Here is a 16,817-nt window from a genome sequence, read left to right on the forward strand (position 1 = left end):
AGTGGCCATTTACAAAGATACGTGTGAAGGTGAATGATTAACTTGAAAATACCCAGTGGCAGAAACTAATTATGATTTGGGGGTAGTGGGGAAGGTCACAATACAGAGACAGGGAATCAGAGAAACCACAGTGCAGGCATGCTGAGAGAGACAGGAAAGAAATCAAGGGTGAGAAAGAAAGAAAGTGACTTTTCAAAAAGGTAGCTTGAGAAAATCTCTGTCTCTAAGCAAAGAAAAATGGCATCAGAGCCATTAGTGAGGCGCAAGTAGCATGTTACAGGTGTTTGAAGAAGAGAAAAGATTTCTCCTTGTTCGGGGGTGTGATGGGTGTAGGGGCAATGGATCAGGGAGGCTTCAGAGTTTAGGTTGGCAGAAAGCTTTGAACTCCAGTGCAAAGTGTCCTGACTGTCCCTCATGCGGCAGAGGTCAGTGTATAATTATAAAACAGCACGGAGAGTGGACATCTCCAGTCAACGTGCCAACAATCTGGTCAGCACGCAACCATGTGTGTACGCAACCATGTGTGTCTCTTCAGCGTTTCCCTAGAGTGCTCTGTGCTGCTCCCTTGCAATTCTGTGGACAGCAGCTTGATCTGATAGGAGTTGTGTCTAATTTATTTGCCGGGTGTGCACAGTTCATTACTAGTGCTGTCATGATACCTAAGACAAAAGTAAAAGATTAAAAAAAGGATACTAAAAGTAAACTATATGGTCCAAGAAGAATGACATAAACATACATAAGCCGAAGTAGTGCCTTATTTCTCCTGTAAATATTATGATTATTTAAAAAATCTATCAGCATCTGGAGAATCAATAATGAAGGATGTAAAAGTAGAAATCTGTACAAAGACTAAGTATCTAACAAGCAACCTCATCAAGGGTCTTAGCAAGAACAAAAATGGAAATGGACTGAAATATTATTATCTGGGAACCCCCTTCCACCTCGAAGGCAGTAGAGCTGAACCAAGGACATGATTTTCCCCTTCATTATTTTTCAGTATCTTGGACAAAGAAAACATTAACGTTTCATTCATCTTGGCAATCTGGATATCCAGAAATATCCTTGGTTGTTACACATACATTAAATAGGATAAAACAATTATATACTTCTTCATTATGACAGCATTACAAATGCTAAATGGAAAATATACTGAGAGCAACCTCACAGCTAAATATGGATGAAATGTTTTTCTCCTAATATATACATATCAGCACCTTGAAGGCTAGTATTTTCCTTGCAATGGTGTTATTTCTTTCACACGAATATGAATAGGAATATGGTTAACTTTTCAACAGATGGTCACTGTTAGACGCAGAAATGTATCACAATTAAATAAAATATATTTTCAAAATCATCAATGTGATGACACACATTGTAATCATGTGTATCTTTCCAAGAAATTAAGTTTGTCTTTTCCAAATAAGGTGATAAAATGGCCCTCTTAAGAATATGACACAGGATACATATTACTGCAGGTTGAAAGAAAAGTTTTCCTAAAATCATGACCAAAATGAAGTTATAGTCTGTGTTTAAAAACTGTAAAACCCACAGAATGAATGAATTTAGTTTTCAAGGAAATACATTTAAAAATCAGTAACAAGTTCCCCTTAGAATCATGCATAAACTGTTTATTTTTATTACATACTTATTATACTGTATTGACATTTAATCTCGTTTTAGGACATAAAAAGATGCCATGGAAATGTTATTTTATGGGATCTACTTTCATGGGATTGTTTCTAGGTCATTTCAGTGACAGTGTGAAAGCAATGTGACATTAAGAGAAAGATAGTAATAACAGTTGTAGGCATGAGATAAAGAAACCCTGAGGGCTACCAATGAAGTGAACTGAGCTGTAAATCCTTAAAAAAAAAAAAAAAAAGAAGAGAAAAGGAAATATTTTTACCCCAAAGCTCCAGATTTTCCTTCCTACGAGCTTGTTGCTTTAATAATTAGAAAATGACCTCAGAAAGGTTATTTCATTTCTCTTTAAAACTCATTAGACTTTATGAAACTTAGAAAACCAGTATATTTGCAGACCTCTTACAAGAATTGACACTGTGTGAGCACGAATCTGAAGAACCATGTACTTAAGTGTAATCTGCATTTGAGGTGATGACAAGTATGTACATACACTGATGGATCAATAGAAATGCCCTTTGCAGGTATCATAATTTTAGTCTTTTTAAAATTTTGAAGAGAGATCCTGGGACATAAGCAGAGAAGAGGAATAATGCCCCCCTCTTTCCCTGCTAACCCAGCGCTTCCAAAATGGGATCTCTCTGCGGCAGAAGAAGTGTCAGAGAGAGAATGTTGCTGCTGGCACTGTGCCCACCAGGCCAACCACACAGCTGGGGAAGTCCCGACTTGTTTGTGATGTGTCTGTGATAGGCATGTCGATGTTTGCTGACCTTACGTAATTAGTTGCCATCATTCTGCCAGAACATAATCACAATATCTGAAGATCAAAGAAAACAGGACTGAGTGTTCCATCTATTTCTTGGAAAGCGTTTCAAATGTCATCATCATGTTATAAAAAGTCATTCAGAATTCTCAGAGCCACCAAGAGGGCCCAAATGCTTCAAGTAGTGCTGGTGGCATTGACAGCCCTCAGTCTTCTGAACTGGGTATTTTCTCCTCCCATTATACATGTCCACCTACCAATCCCACTCTGTTGTCCATCTAAGAAATGAGTTGTAGAAGAAGAATTAAAAGAAGAACTCTTTGAAGAATTAAAAATAACTGGATTGGGTTTCCCTGGTGGCGCAGTGGTTGAGAGTCTGCCTGCCAATGCAGGGGACATGGGTTCGTGCCCCGGTCCGGGAAGATCCCACATGCCGCGGAGCAGCTGGGCACGTGAGCCATGGCCGCTGAGCCTGCGTGTCCGGAGCCTGTGCTCCGCAACGGGAGAGGCCAAAACAGTGAGGGGCCTGCATACAGCAAAAAACAAAGCAAAACAAAAAAAACTGGATTTGTGAATTACAAATTCTATACACTATCCATAAAGATTGATTTTATGTTCATAGGACTTCACAATGAGTATTCAGAAAAATACCTAGATGAGAACTAAGAGAAAATAACCACATTTACATATCAGAATACTAATTTCTATGTGTGTACCCTTTTCATCGTGTAGGAAAAGAGTACGTGTTAGTAGTTTGTGGTTATAGAACAGCTAGACACAAACACACACACACACACTAGACAGAGCCCCCAGTACAATAATTCTATTTTTCCCCTGTGGTAACATATACTCAGGTATGATGCAGTCATCCCTAAAGATTATTGAGTTACCCTTGCAAAACTCACTTTGAAGTGGGATTAACAAGATTAGTTCATTAATACATAAAATTCGGGGGCTTTGCAGTCTCTGCATTTCCAGGACTTGGGCATTACGTTTCTACACCTTTATCTTGCTGTTCTCACCGTTACGGCCTCAAATGTAAAAACCTCTCAAGTAACCGATAATGCATTTCTACCACTTTCTTTCCAAAGTAAAAAATTATTTTAAAGGACAAAATACTTCTAGGTAGAACACTGACACCAACAGAAAATACAATTAAGTATTGAGCAGAATGGTTGAGGTAATTTTAACATGCCACTGGATCAATTAGTACACAGTAATTTGCCAGATATTCAGTGTTTCAGCAAACCCTTGGGCAAAGTCTCTTGTTAAGCAAATGACTGGAATATTAAATAATTGAAATGAAGTGCTACAATGTACCACATTCCATAGTTTTCCCTAGTCACATTAGGAACAGAATGTCTAATGAAGCTATTATTCATTAAAAATTTAAATAACATGGTATTTTAGTCCTGGTGGTTAATGGTTTAACAAGTCTGAGGAATTTCTAACTGGTCCCAAAGACTGACCATCAGGAATAAAATAATAAAATCAGGGTATTTCAGGTTTTCAGGGCTCAGAGAACCGAAGTCTGACACAATCAAGTTTTCCTGACATGGTTCCTTTTTCCTTTTCTTGGTTATTGTTATTGCATAAATGATGCATAAAAATTAATAAGAACTTTGCATTCAAATTCCTACAAGGTGTTCTTTGGTTTTTTTAGATAAACACAAGGGAACTACTACCCAAGGCAATTCTTCTGTCTACCCATTTCAATGTACAAGCATTCTCACATAATGTAATTTTAAATTAAAGGCTCACTGCTATTTCTCCTGGGTATACATTTGGCTTTGCTAAGTCTATAAAAACAGTCTTGTAAAGGACTCAAACTGCATTAGAAAAATAGTTAACCCATTTATGGTACCTGTGGAACAATTTCTTAATAATTTCCTCCTTTATATTAATATGATATTTCACATTAGAGTTTATTTCTCCATGGACATTAAGAGAATGCCTCTTACCTCATCCCTAGGTAAAAGTTGTCTAGAGAACTTTTGAACAGTTTGAAAGTTGATTTTTTCTGTTATTAATATTGCAAGAAACATAGAATTCTAATTGAAATTGGAATAAAACCAATGTAGGAGTTGGGTATATGGTAAGTAGAGTTATCTAAATTGCAAGTTCTTAATACAAAAATGTTTTTCCATTGCTTCTATCGATAACGTTAATTGCTGGTTATAGGATAGAAAGCAAAACGTTAAATGGCAATATTTAAATAATGAATAATGCAGGTGTCATTATTCCTTCTGAAGTTACATAATTTTTTTTTTACCATTTAACACAATAGCAAAAATAATGTGAGTAATAAGTACTGATTGCAGAGGAGGTGCTTGCAAATGAATGTGCATCTTTGCACTGTGAGCATTTTACGTGCCTCCTAATAAATACAGTTGTTTCCATACCACAATAAATATGCAGCTCTTAAGGGAAAATAATTGGCCATGACAAGGATCTGGATCTCTTATGCACTCAGCCTCAGGTTTAGAGAGTGGAAACAGTGTTATAAAGGGTTCCGAGTTGAGAGACAGATGAGTTAACTGGAGAATGTAACACAAATGGGTAGTCAGTGAAGGTCAACCCCCTGTCACGATGCCCTTGTGAAAGGCATTCACAGCTAATTTCTTGCGTGACATGGATGCAAGCTCCTCCTCTTATGACATAAACCAGTATTCACCATTTGTCAGGCTAGTACCTTTCGGTACTATTTGTACCAGCATAAGAGTAAAGTAGAATAATGTTTCCTGGTTGTCCAAATACCTATTTCTGCTAAATAGTGCCCTGGATCCAGGATTAATAACCAAATAAAATATCTCCATCTTGTCAGAGATGTAGCAATTCCAAAGCCTCACAAAAATATCTCGTTCCCATTCAGTATCTTTCTCTACTGGGACAGCAAATAACAACCAATTATGATGCTTTTGCATGGGTTGAGATGTACCTATTAACAAGTGACTCATCTCTTCATTTCATGTAGTTGTCAGATCTTAAAACCAATATCTAACTCCAAATAAAACTCTCAAGAGATCTACTATGTCCTTACTCAGAAGTACACTATGTACCTTTCCACGAACTTGCAATCCAAATTGAATACATCACCTTAAGACAAACAGCCAACATTCAGTGAAACCCTAAGTAGCTCAGAGCACAAAACACCCTTCCATAATATAGAGAAATAATTCAAAGTTAAAATGTATGGAGTTCACATATACAAAAACTATATATGTGAACAATATAGTTTTCACTATAGGAACAATTTTTCCAATTTTAGTAAATAATGTGAAGAAAAACAGCCAATTTGGTTTTTCAGTAATGGTAACTATAGTAGTTTCTCTGGAAAAAAATGAGTCATAGTTTTATGAATTATTTTCTAAATAATATTTCTTTTTTTTTGCAGTACACGGGCCTCTCACTGTTGTGGCCTCTCCCGTTGCGGAGCACAGGCTCCGGATGTGCAGGCTCAGTGGCAATGGCTCACGGGCGTAGCTGCTCTGCGGCACGTGGGATCTTCCCGAACCGGGGCACGAACCCGTGTCCACTCTCAACCACTGCGCCACCAGGGAAGCCCTAAATAATATTTCTTATTAATTCCCAGTAACTAAGAAATGGAATGTAAATTACTAGAAATGGGCTGCATTGAAGAAACTGATAGAAACACCGAATTTCTGTTCAGAGCCCACCCTGAACTCATGGATCATGGGTTCTCAGAGTCCCTGGCAAGTAGCTTACATACAACCCCATTCCCAGAAATAGAAAGAATTCTCTAAAAGTAAAATATGTAATCAGAAACAAACTCCTTCAACTTTACTTGGGTGGATGGTGTATACAATTTCAATAAGGAGGCATTCCACATACACAATTTTTTAAAGAATCACAATTTTCCCCCAATTTTAGTAGTATTAATTACTGCTTTAATGTTAGAGCTGATTTGTCATTCATTATATGGTATATCGGCCTTCTTAGCATTTATGTATTTGGGGTTTTTTTGCAAAAGTTTTTTCATGGTGTGGAGAATGAAAACAAAGAGATAGTTCGTTCTCAAATATTATCTATTGATTTAGGACTCAATTTTTCAGGTAGTGTTTGAAATTCCTTACATATAAAAACTCCTTTCACCATCTACCATCCATCCTCTACAAATAACAGGTTTTTAAAAAATTGAAACATTTAGATCTAACCTAAATTTTGTTTCTATCTACAGTATTTTATAGTTTTCACCCTAGAGTAAAGTAGGATAAAATTGCAAAATGCAATGATATTTTTTCTTTGACACTACAAGTATATCACTTATGAACATATAGAAACAATGAAGTCCTTTCTCTAATTATCATTATTCATGCTCTTGCTTTAAATTGTTCAAGTGGTAGCGACAATTTACTAGAAATCAGGGTTTACTTTTTTGCCTTGAGATTCTTTTTTAAGGTGAAGACAGCATTACCACTCACCCATTAATGTAAATATGACCATGTTACAGAGGCAGACATTGCATATCCGGGTTCTGCCTCTGTGAGTTTATCATGCCCTTTCAGGAAAGGAAATGTGTAAATAAGTGCTTTTCTGCAATTCTAACTCGAGAAATTAACAGACTCCTATCTTCTTTGCTGATGCTTAATGTTTTTTTGTGGGGAAAAAAGATAAGTGGAATGCATAATAAATAGCATGAACAAGGAAGGCACTCAAGGAATAGATTCATAAAATTTGCTGGTGAAACTGATTCCACCTTAACAATAAGCAATCAAGAACTACAGATTGAAGACGTGCTACGTACCCACCACTATCAAAGGAGTGATAGGAAACGTACAAACATAATCATGGAATCGCAGGTTCGGAGAAAAGACTCTTAGAATTCATCTAGTGAAGATGCCCTCTGAATGATTTCCTCATATCTATTGGACTTTAGAGGGTTTTGGTTGTTGGTTTGTTTGTTTTTAAATCGGGAATTTTTCACGTATCTTTGAAGCTCCAGCACATACATACAGCACAATAGCTGTCAGTGGGAGGCATACAATAATACTGGTTGATTTGAATGAGCAAATAAATGAATTTATGATTATACACAACTCTACAGAGTGCTTGATTCTTCAGCCTATATTTAAGTGCTGAACAATTATACTGAGCAGAGATGATCTTCTATATATTTCTTGCACACTCTTGTTATCAGACATATGTGTTTAATTTTTGTGAGGTGTAGGGGCTTTGGTATAGTTAAGAAATTTATATAATGGTGGGCCCACATGGGATCACCCCACTCTCTTCACAGGACCCGGAAAAGAAGTTCCAAGCATCAGGAACCTGCTGATTGTCTAGGGCAGAAGGAGGCCTCCTTTGTTCCAGAAATGGGACTTGTGTGGGAAGGTCCTGCTTAGAGGAAAACAGACTTGTCTCCGAGGAAACAGAGGCTTAGGGAAAATACACAATTTATTAAATACAGATATATTTATTTTATAAGTAATTTTTTTTAAAAAATCCTAAAAAGAGTTCACTTCTGAAGCAACCCAGCTTTGTTGTCATTGAAAACCTGCTCTGACAGGATGTCCTTGTTCTGAGCCAGCCCTTCAGGTCAGCAGAGCACGATGGCCCCAGGCTGATCATCTCAGGGGGAACCCCTGAGCTTTTCACATGGTGAAGAGATTAGTTTTCTTTCAAGTTTGCAAACCAGCTGTTACTAGTTGCAAATTCAATGTCTTTGTTTCTATTTCTCTTACTTCATTTTCTCAAGTCTCAGCAAGATTCCTGTCTTTCCCTATATTATCTTGATGCTCAAGGACACATTTCTTGTCCTATTCTTTCCAGATTGAGCAGAGTGATCACAGCTGGGTCTTTTCTCTGTGCAGTTCCTCAAAGGCCAGCTCATTTGATCAGTGGGACAGGCGAGCACTACTTATGGTCACATCATTCTGCTGACTTCAAAGGGGCTTGAACTGGACCATGAATTTGTAAATAACAACAATAACAATCATCATAAAGCAATGGTAAATATAAAATCATGTCATCTCAGAGTCACAGCTCCTGAGACAGTGATGCAGACCCTTGTTTCTCAAGGGGGACTCCTTCAGGCACGTGTGTTAGAAATGCCTGGGACACATATTCAAGATTCTGATTTTGAGGAGTATCGAACTCACTGAGTGGGAAACTTTTAGGTTAATGTCCTGGGATCTGGATATTTACAATGATATCTGAGTAAGTCTTATGTATAATGAGGATTGCGAGTTACTATAAGAATCTCCAAAGGCCTGATACTTTGTTCCCATATTATTAGCAGCGTTTCTGTAAAGGCACAAGTTATGAATTTACTCAGCTAGTCCACTGCTCTACTACCCGGTGTCCAAAATTGCCTCTATCGATTCCGTATATTTAGAAATCAAGCAAAATATATTAGAACGCTTTTTCAAGAAGTTATGATACTTAATAATGTTCTTTCTAATATCTAACTTCATCCATGCAGATGCTGTTGACCCTATTTCTGCAACTTGTCTGACATTCAGCAGGAAAAGGAAAACAATCACCATCCGTCACAGAACGATTCTTTCTCCATCTGCACACCATTCTTAAGACAGCCCTTTGGTGTGATTCTTCCAGGATACATGAGTCAGCATCCAGCACTGGGATTATAACCCACCTGGAAATCCTGGTTCCAAAACTGAATGCAGCATCTTCCTCCACCCAGGCTCCCTCCTCCTTCTGGGTTTTGTTTTCTTCCAGGGAAGTGTCACAGCTCACCAGGTTCTGAGTTAATCATACCAGAGTGAGCCGTGATTCCGTCACCTCCCCTACCCAGACAACTGCAGAGTTCTTCCCATAACTCCCCAAGAAACACTTTCAAATATCTCTCATCCTTTCCAGTCCCTTAATTCCCAGGTTGCCAACACCAGTGTCTCTAGGCCCAGAAACAAAGTTAACATGTGTGTAGAAACAAAGTTACTGTGTATATAGTGTCTTCCCTTAGAAATGAACTTATTTACAAAACAGAAGTAGAGTCACAGATGTAGAAAACAAACTAATGGTTACTGGGGATAAAGTGGGGGGAGGGATAAATTGGGAGATTGGGATTGACATATACACACTATTATATATAACATAGATAACTAATAAGGACGTACTGTATAGTACAGGAAACTCTATAATGGCCTATATGGGAAAAGAATCTAAAAAAAAGAGTGGATATATGTATATGTATAACTGATTCACTTTGCTGTACACCTGAAACTAATACAACATTGTAACTCAAATATACTCCAATAAAAATTAAGAAAAAAAAGAAGTAGTTGTCATTGTGGCCAAACTGTAGACTGTAGAGTACTTGCCCAACCTAAAGGCATTCAGATCACAGTGTGTGTGTATGTGTGTGTGTGTGCATGCACAAACACACACACACACACACAGTCTGTCCAAAGAAAACACATGTTTGCGGTTTGCAATTTCTACTTAATTCCCTCTTTTTTCTTTCTTTTTCTTTTATTCCCCCATTCCCCTACCTTCTTGCCCCTGGCAACTGCAGTTCAAGTCTCTGCTTCTATGTATTTGACTTGTTTAGATTCCGCGAGTGAGATCATGCAGCTTTTTCTTTATGTGTCTGGCTTATTTTACTTAATATAATGCCCTCCAGGTTCATCCATGTTGTTGAAAACGGCAGGTTTCTTTCTTTCTTTAGGCTGATAATATTCCATTGAATACACTCAGCATCCCTCACCTGGACTACTGCAACGGTTTTCACACTGCCACTCACCTCTTTCCACTAATTCTTACAGGTATAATCCTTTGGAAGTTAAACACAGCTACAATACTAACCAGGCATAGCTACCATTCTGGAAGGGGAAATAGGTGAAAGTGGTTATGGGGATAGAGAAGAAAAAATATTTTAGGTGTGATTGGAAACTCCAGACTGTGCTTCTAGAAGGAGGATTTTGTTTTCTCCACCCCATAGTGGGAGGCCGGAGCCAGGAGTCAGGTGGATTCCAGGCATGTGATGGAGGGAGTGAAGGTGTGACCTGCCCTCTCTCCCCTCCTTGTGATGTATCTTCCCCATTTTCTTCCCTTGGCCGTTTCCTTTTCCCATCCTCCCTTCATTCTCTTTCTTTTCTCCCCCTTTTCCCCAATGCTGCCTAACGCATCTTCCTACTGCTGATTTATTATCTCCTTTTCTTTTCACTTCTCTTTTTTTCTCTCTTCTTCCTATTAGTGTCTTCTCCATCTCAACCTCAATTCCTTCCTCCAAATTCCACAAAATGGCACTGGAACTTGGAGAGCCTGAACGTCTATTTATTTATTTTTATTGCCTACTATCAACCTAACAGTAGAAGAATAGGATGTTTCACGTTTTCCTTTTGTCCAAAGACGACTTAAAATTAGTTATATGTAGTCTACCATTTGCTTTTGTTTCTAAATTGTTTTTTCCTTCTGGTAAGTGACCTTAAGTAGAACGACGGCATTCTCGCCTTTGTCATAATCAATCATATTCTGTGCATCAGTATTCAGGGTCATAGGAACTACATGAATGCTGGAGAGAAATTAACTGAAGCACTATAGTTGCTTTCTTATTACTAGAAATTATCTGAGCCAAAATACCAAGAAAGGATAATAGCCATTTTGAGCCTGGATGATATATCCAACTGAGTCATAATGTGGAAGAGACCATAGGAAAACTTGATAAAAAAAGAAATATATATTCAGCATGGTAAGTAAACCTTTAGAATAGGTGTAAATTTTAAAACTATTATTTAACATTTCATACAAAGAAATAGAAACACTCTGATCAGAACTGTAATCATGGAAATAAATGTGTGTGTAATTTAGGCACAATGTGTAATTCCACTGAAACACATACAAACTAGATACACACAAATTATATATATATATATACACACACACACACACACACACACACACAACACATATATACATTCTCAAAAGGTGTTAGATATTGTTTGTGCAGAAAAACATGCATATAGAGCCATAGATTCTTAGAATAACAAAGACATTAACAATCATCTCAAATTTAATATACTTTTAAGATAAAGAAATTGACCCATTCAGAGAGACGAAGAATGAAAGATGAAAAATGGAAGGGGCACCTCTGTGTAACCAGATGAATGGAAACCTGCTCAGTTATAGTTTTGCCTCCTGGCTCCCAGGGGTCACATCAAAGAACAAAAGGCTGGTCCCCAGGATGAGCAGTCATCAGATGCTACTGAGGCCCTTGGCTCACCTGCAATGGATAGTGATGGCCAGTGACAGTCACTGTAGCTCAGATTACATGATTAATCTCATGTACTGCCTGGTACCTAAAGAAAATCAGAACACTGGGAGGCATGGCTAGGGTACCCCACCAGCACTGGGATAAATAGTGACCAGTTTCCTGAGGATGGATGTCCAGAGATGCTATTCAGAGACAAGATGGATATCAGGGATGAGCAAAGAACTCACACATCACTCCATGGGCACAGAAATACAAGTGCACTATAAATGGTTTATAGTTGGTCAACATGCATTCTTCCTAAATATCATTTTAAACTATTCTTTAAAAAAGTATTTCCTTGTCAGTTTCTGTTCTGTGACCATGCAGCCTGCATTCTATCTTCAAGCAAACTGTTTGTATCTAACATCAAATCTCTTGAGAGGCATCTTCAAGGAACATATTACAATCATTATGACCACAAAAGAAATGACTCTTGTCATGCTGAAGAAGAGATTCCACAGGTAACAAGTACCTTCAGCATCGGAATTGTGATTATTTACATCTCAGTCAAGATACCTTCTTTCATCCCCCTGAGGTGGAATTATCTGACAAATTAAATATCTTTATTTGGATGGCAAGGGATTATGAGAGTCACCTCCTGAAATACAAATAGAGGAATATACACTCCAAGTCAGATCCCTAGTGTGACCTTCATTTAACGGAACTCACTTTGAATGATCTGAGTATTTTATTGCCTACATTCTAAATTTACAGATCCTCAATGAGAGCGGTCTCATATCAGACACTAGTCTAATTTGATCTTTTTAAAGTGGGCATAAGCTTAAAACAGATTCCTTTGTTTCTCGGACTTCAATCTTCATTAACTTTTTCCTTTAAATCTTAGCTTGAGTGGAGTTTTCCTTTTCAAAAAGCTATTCAGCTTAGTTCAAAACTTCTTAGTTGGGTTAACCACGTCGGCTTTAAAAATTTAAGCTCAAACGTTACCTGTGATACATTTTAAGAATATTAAGCACCCAGTATATAATATCAACCTTTCCTCCGATAAATATCATTTTCTACGATTTTTTAACTTGAGAATCTCCAAAGGAAACAGATTATATTTCAAATGATACTTCTTAATAATTGAAATTAAGTTTCTTCCCTAGGTAACATTCTCTAAAGATTTTTATTACATCATCTTGTGTTTATAACTTCTTCTTAGAATGGGTGCCAGACCATATTATGAAAACTGTTTGGCGCATGAAAGCAGTACAGTGAAACAGTTAAAAATGTAAGCTAATGAGTCAGACTAATAAGGCTCAAATCCTGTCTTCTCTGTCTACTCCCTGGGTGACTGCACAGATTCTTAAGCTCTCTGTTCATCAGGATTATCATTTTAACAATATTTGCTTAATTGGTTGGGAGAATTAAATGAGCTAAGACTGTAATGCACTTAGAACAGTGCTAGGCAGAGTGCACTAGATACATATTAACCATTATTATTATTACATATTATAGTAATTGTTCTATTGTGTTGTTCTAGATTATTATTTTAGTAGGTTCTCAGAAACTAATTATGGAATAAAGGACTGAATGTGGGAAAACATTCTTTTTCCCTGAAATATTTGAAGTTCAAATTTCATTACCTTGAAATAAACAGAGCACTCTAACCGTAGAATATTAGTAAAAACTGGAAATCGCATTCAATTTTTATCTAAATCCTTTTCCTACAGGATGCTGGGGATTCTAAGGGCCTGGATTGGGCAGGGGACGTTTTAGGGTAAGGCTGGGTGAATAGAGCGCTCCTTACCAGGTCCTGGGTTCAGAGCAAAGAGTCAAAAATGAGAAGAGAAAACCAAGATCTGCAAATCAGAGAATCAAGACACCAAAAGGGAGGCACAGAAGCCAAGAACCTGGAGAATCTGGAAGGTGAGAGTAGAAAACAATGGGTCAGATAAAAAGCTTGATGGTGTTACTGGGACTAATCCTAGGGCAGGTGCTGCCCACAGATCTGATTTTTGGGTGGAAAGGCCATATTTAAGGTGCCGAGGACTGGACTGGGCAGCTAGCTCTGTCCTCACTCTATTCTTGCTGCACCACTTAGACTGCACTGAACAGAACCAGCACTTGGATGTTAAGCTAAGACACATACTCACGATGATATTCTCTACCTTTTAGAAAAACGGCATACATGTGCAACCTCATCACAAGAAAACAGAAAGCATCTCAGAAGCAAAAAGATCAAACAAACATTTACATTTCCCCTACATCAATGCATATACCTCAGCAGGACAACATGATAAAATCATCAGCAGAAACAGAACTAGAAGCTATGGCAGAAACTGCATCTAATAATTTTTAGGCATCTCAGAGATTACTTGCGGGTAAAAGAAACAAAAATAACAGAACAAATGTCAAATCAATGAAACTGACTTTTATCTGAAATAAGGTATCTCTAGAAAATGATCTTTATCTGAATCGAATTCTTCCTAAAGGGGAGATAGGGAATTCTAGCTTCCTCTTGCTCCCAGTATGTTGAATATTCATCTTGTGAAACAGAATGCAATTTGCATAATGTAGGGCCCAGGTCTGTGTGCAGGAACACCCTTCAGGGAAGGTGGAGGAAGGTTCCAAATGACAAGAGTATTTCCCAGCTCACCACGAAGGGAATCTGCAGCTCACATTTCATCTTCTTTGACAGATTTCCCGGATTTGCTGAAGAAAATATATCACATTGCATGGGAGGCCCCAGAGGATGCTTCTTCTCTGCTTAAGTTTTAGGTGTGTGTGTGTACGTATGTATGTTTACATGTGGTTTTTTTGGTGATGATATTTAACAACAGAGTTTTAAAGAATTTATACTAAGATGACATGCAAACCTAAATAAGAGAATTTTCTTTGAGGCTCCATGATTTTATCCACTTTTGCTCAAGGAATAATGGAAAGAAGTATTTTCATCTAAGTCTCTATTGCTTGGACTTGTGACAGATATGAATTCTAGCTGCATTATAATATATGGACACAGTATACCTGGATATGAATTATTTGTAAACAGTAAATATTACAGAAGAGACTAGAAGGTGCCCAGCTACTAGTACACATGAACACAAAACCGAGACTTGCTTAAATTTAAATGCAATATACATTTTGATAATAGAATTATTTTCCCAATAAAGCATTTACTCAATCTGAATTCTCACTTTTAAAAGAACTAATCTCTCCTAAATTTACTTTTGTAGAATTCCCATTTATTCTGTTTCTTTTTATAAAATAATCTTTTACAAGAAACTCCCTAAGACAAGCACAATTCTAAACAGTAGAAAAAGATTATATGAATATCAACGCTTTCAAAATTGCTCAATTTTCTGTGAACTGGGACATATAAAAATATGCAAATGCACAATTTTAAGAGGTGATATAACTCTTCCACTTGATACACTGATATTATCAAACATTGATGACTAATGAATTAATAGCTCCTACAGCACTGCAGTAAAGGTCAAATACTAAAGCAAAAATGAGAGTCATGAGACAGAACTTTCTCACTTTTGTGGTTGATGCTCTCGCTATTTTGCAGACATTGAATGAACGGCCAATATCTTGGGCATGCTACTTACCGATGGGTAGAGGTAACCTTCTCCATTCATGGCTATATACAACCCTGTTTTCACTCCCTGGATGGCCACGACGCGCAGTCCCACTGGTATGAGGTTGAACAGTGCTGTTAAGAGAAAGACAGTCTGTCACCAAAGGGCAGGAAGAAGCAAAGCATCCCCATCACTTTTCTCTGTCTCATTTGTTCTATTTGAGAAACATTATGTTTCTTACAACCTTCTGAGAAGTTCCAATTCAGTAACTTTTATTACTCTATTTAAGAAGTTTCTGTTACAAGTAAAATTTGCACTTGAGCTCCAATTTATAGATCTTAGCAGTCTCCCTATAGCATTCTGAAGAACTGATGGCATAATAAACAGAATCAAGCCTGTAATTGTGATTCTAGAATCAAGCCTGTAATCGTGATTATAGTATCACAGTCTCTGACACCATTTGATACCAAAAGAAATAAGCTACGAAGATTCTGAAAAAGCAGAATTTTAAGAGCCCAAGTTGAGTGTTTATTCTGGTCTTTTAAGTAGAAGGTTTGCTTCATCACTGCAATGTAGGACAGGCAAGAAGTTTAAAAGGTAATTCCAAAACTAAATTACTCTTGCAGAACCAACATGATATGCCAGCAGAGCCCAGAAATGATGTGCACCTGCCAATGTGCTAAATTTAGAAAGAACTACTCAAACTGAATGGCATGCAAATTTCATAGATAATTTTCTTTATTAATAGTTCATAAAACTATGAGTGAAAACTAAAACAAAGAGGGAAAAGTATTCAATTTTACCCACGACAGAGATAAACACTCATGTTTCCATGTCCTGTTTCTTCTCTTATTGACAGAAATGTATTTTTACGTATATTTTACATTGTGCAGACAGCAATGTTATCACTGATTTTTTTTAAAAAAAGTCTTAACATCCTTAATAATGCATTTCCATGCCATGGTTACATGTGACTGTGTAGCGGGTATTCTAGCACCATTCTTGGTGAGAACTGCTGGATGATTTTGGAGATTTTATCAGAGACACATTTATAAGATAACTGTTAATTATGGGAGGTTATCTGCTCCCATTCTAGTTCTTAATTCAAGTCTAATTCTAAGTAATAGAACCAGGCCAGAAGAGGCAATGAAAACACTAAAATGTCGCAGTAAATGTACAAGTAAAATATCTTAGGTTAAGGCTCTCACCTTTATTCCACAAAAGATACATAGTTTCAAAAATGTGGGCAATTTTGACTTAAATCGATAGGTTTACTCAGTACATAATTTTAAATGGACTTTCTAAATTGTGTTCTATTTAATTCCAAGGCACATGTTTTCTCTGAATAGGGTAGGGGAAAATTATGCCCTCTCTTCCAATTATTACCTATTACTGATCTTGAGATCTCAAGATGTCTGTGCTACTCAGATGATGAAAGGAAAATGGCAGGCCATGGCCCTAAAAAATTATCCTGCAAGAACACTCAGGGGCATATATGATTAGGTGGATATTAGCTTTCATGATGCAAACTAACACTGGACTGTCTTCTGTTGGATTCTAGGGGCTTATGATATCCTTATGGAGGAACAAGGCTTCTGTTTGCTTATTTCTATTAGTTAATATTAAACGTGAGTGTGGATTTATTGAGTATTTG

At 37.3% G+C, this 16,817-nt stretch overlaps 1 protein-coding gene across 2 annotated transcripts in view; it reads right to left on the reverse strand.

Moving 5' to 3' along the window:
- Positions 1-16,817, reverse strand: part of FGF14 (fibroblast growth factor 14) — a 615,927-nt gene that overhangs the window by 96,326 nt on the left and 502,784 nt on the right. For both annotated transcript variants that reach the window (XM_059995780.1, XM_059995781.1), the window contains exon 3: positions 15,194-15,297. In XM_059995780.1, coding sequence (XP_059851763.1) covers positions 15,194-15,297 — 104 coding nt within the window. The remainder of the gene's footprint in view (positions 1-15,193; positions 15,298-16,817) is intronic.

The sequence above is a fragment of the Delphinus delphis genome, chromosome 18 (assembly GCF_949987515.2).
Source record: "Delphinus delphis chromosome 18, mDelDel1.2, whole genome shotgun sequence".
NCBI lineage: Eukaryota > Metazoa > Chordata > Mammalia > Artiodactyla > Delphinidae > Delphinus > Delphinus delphis.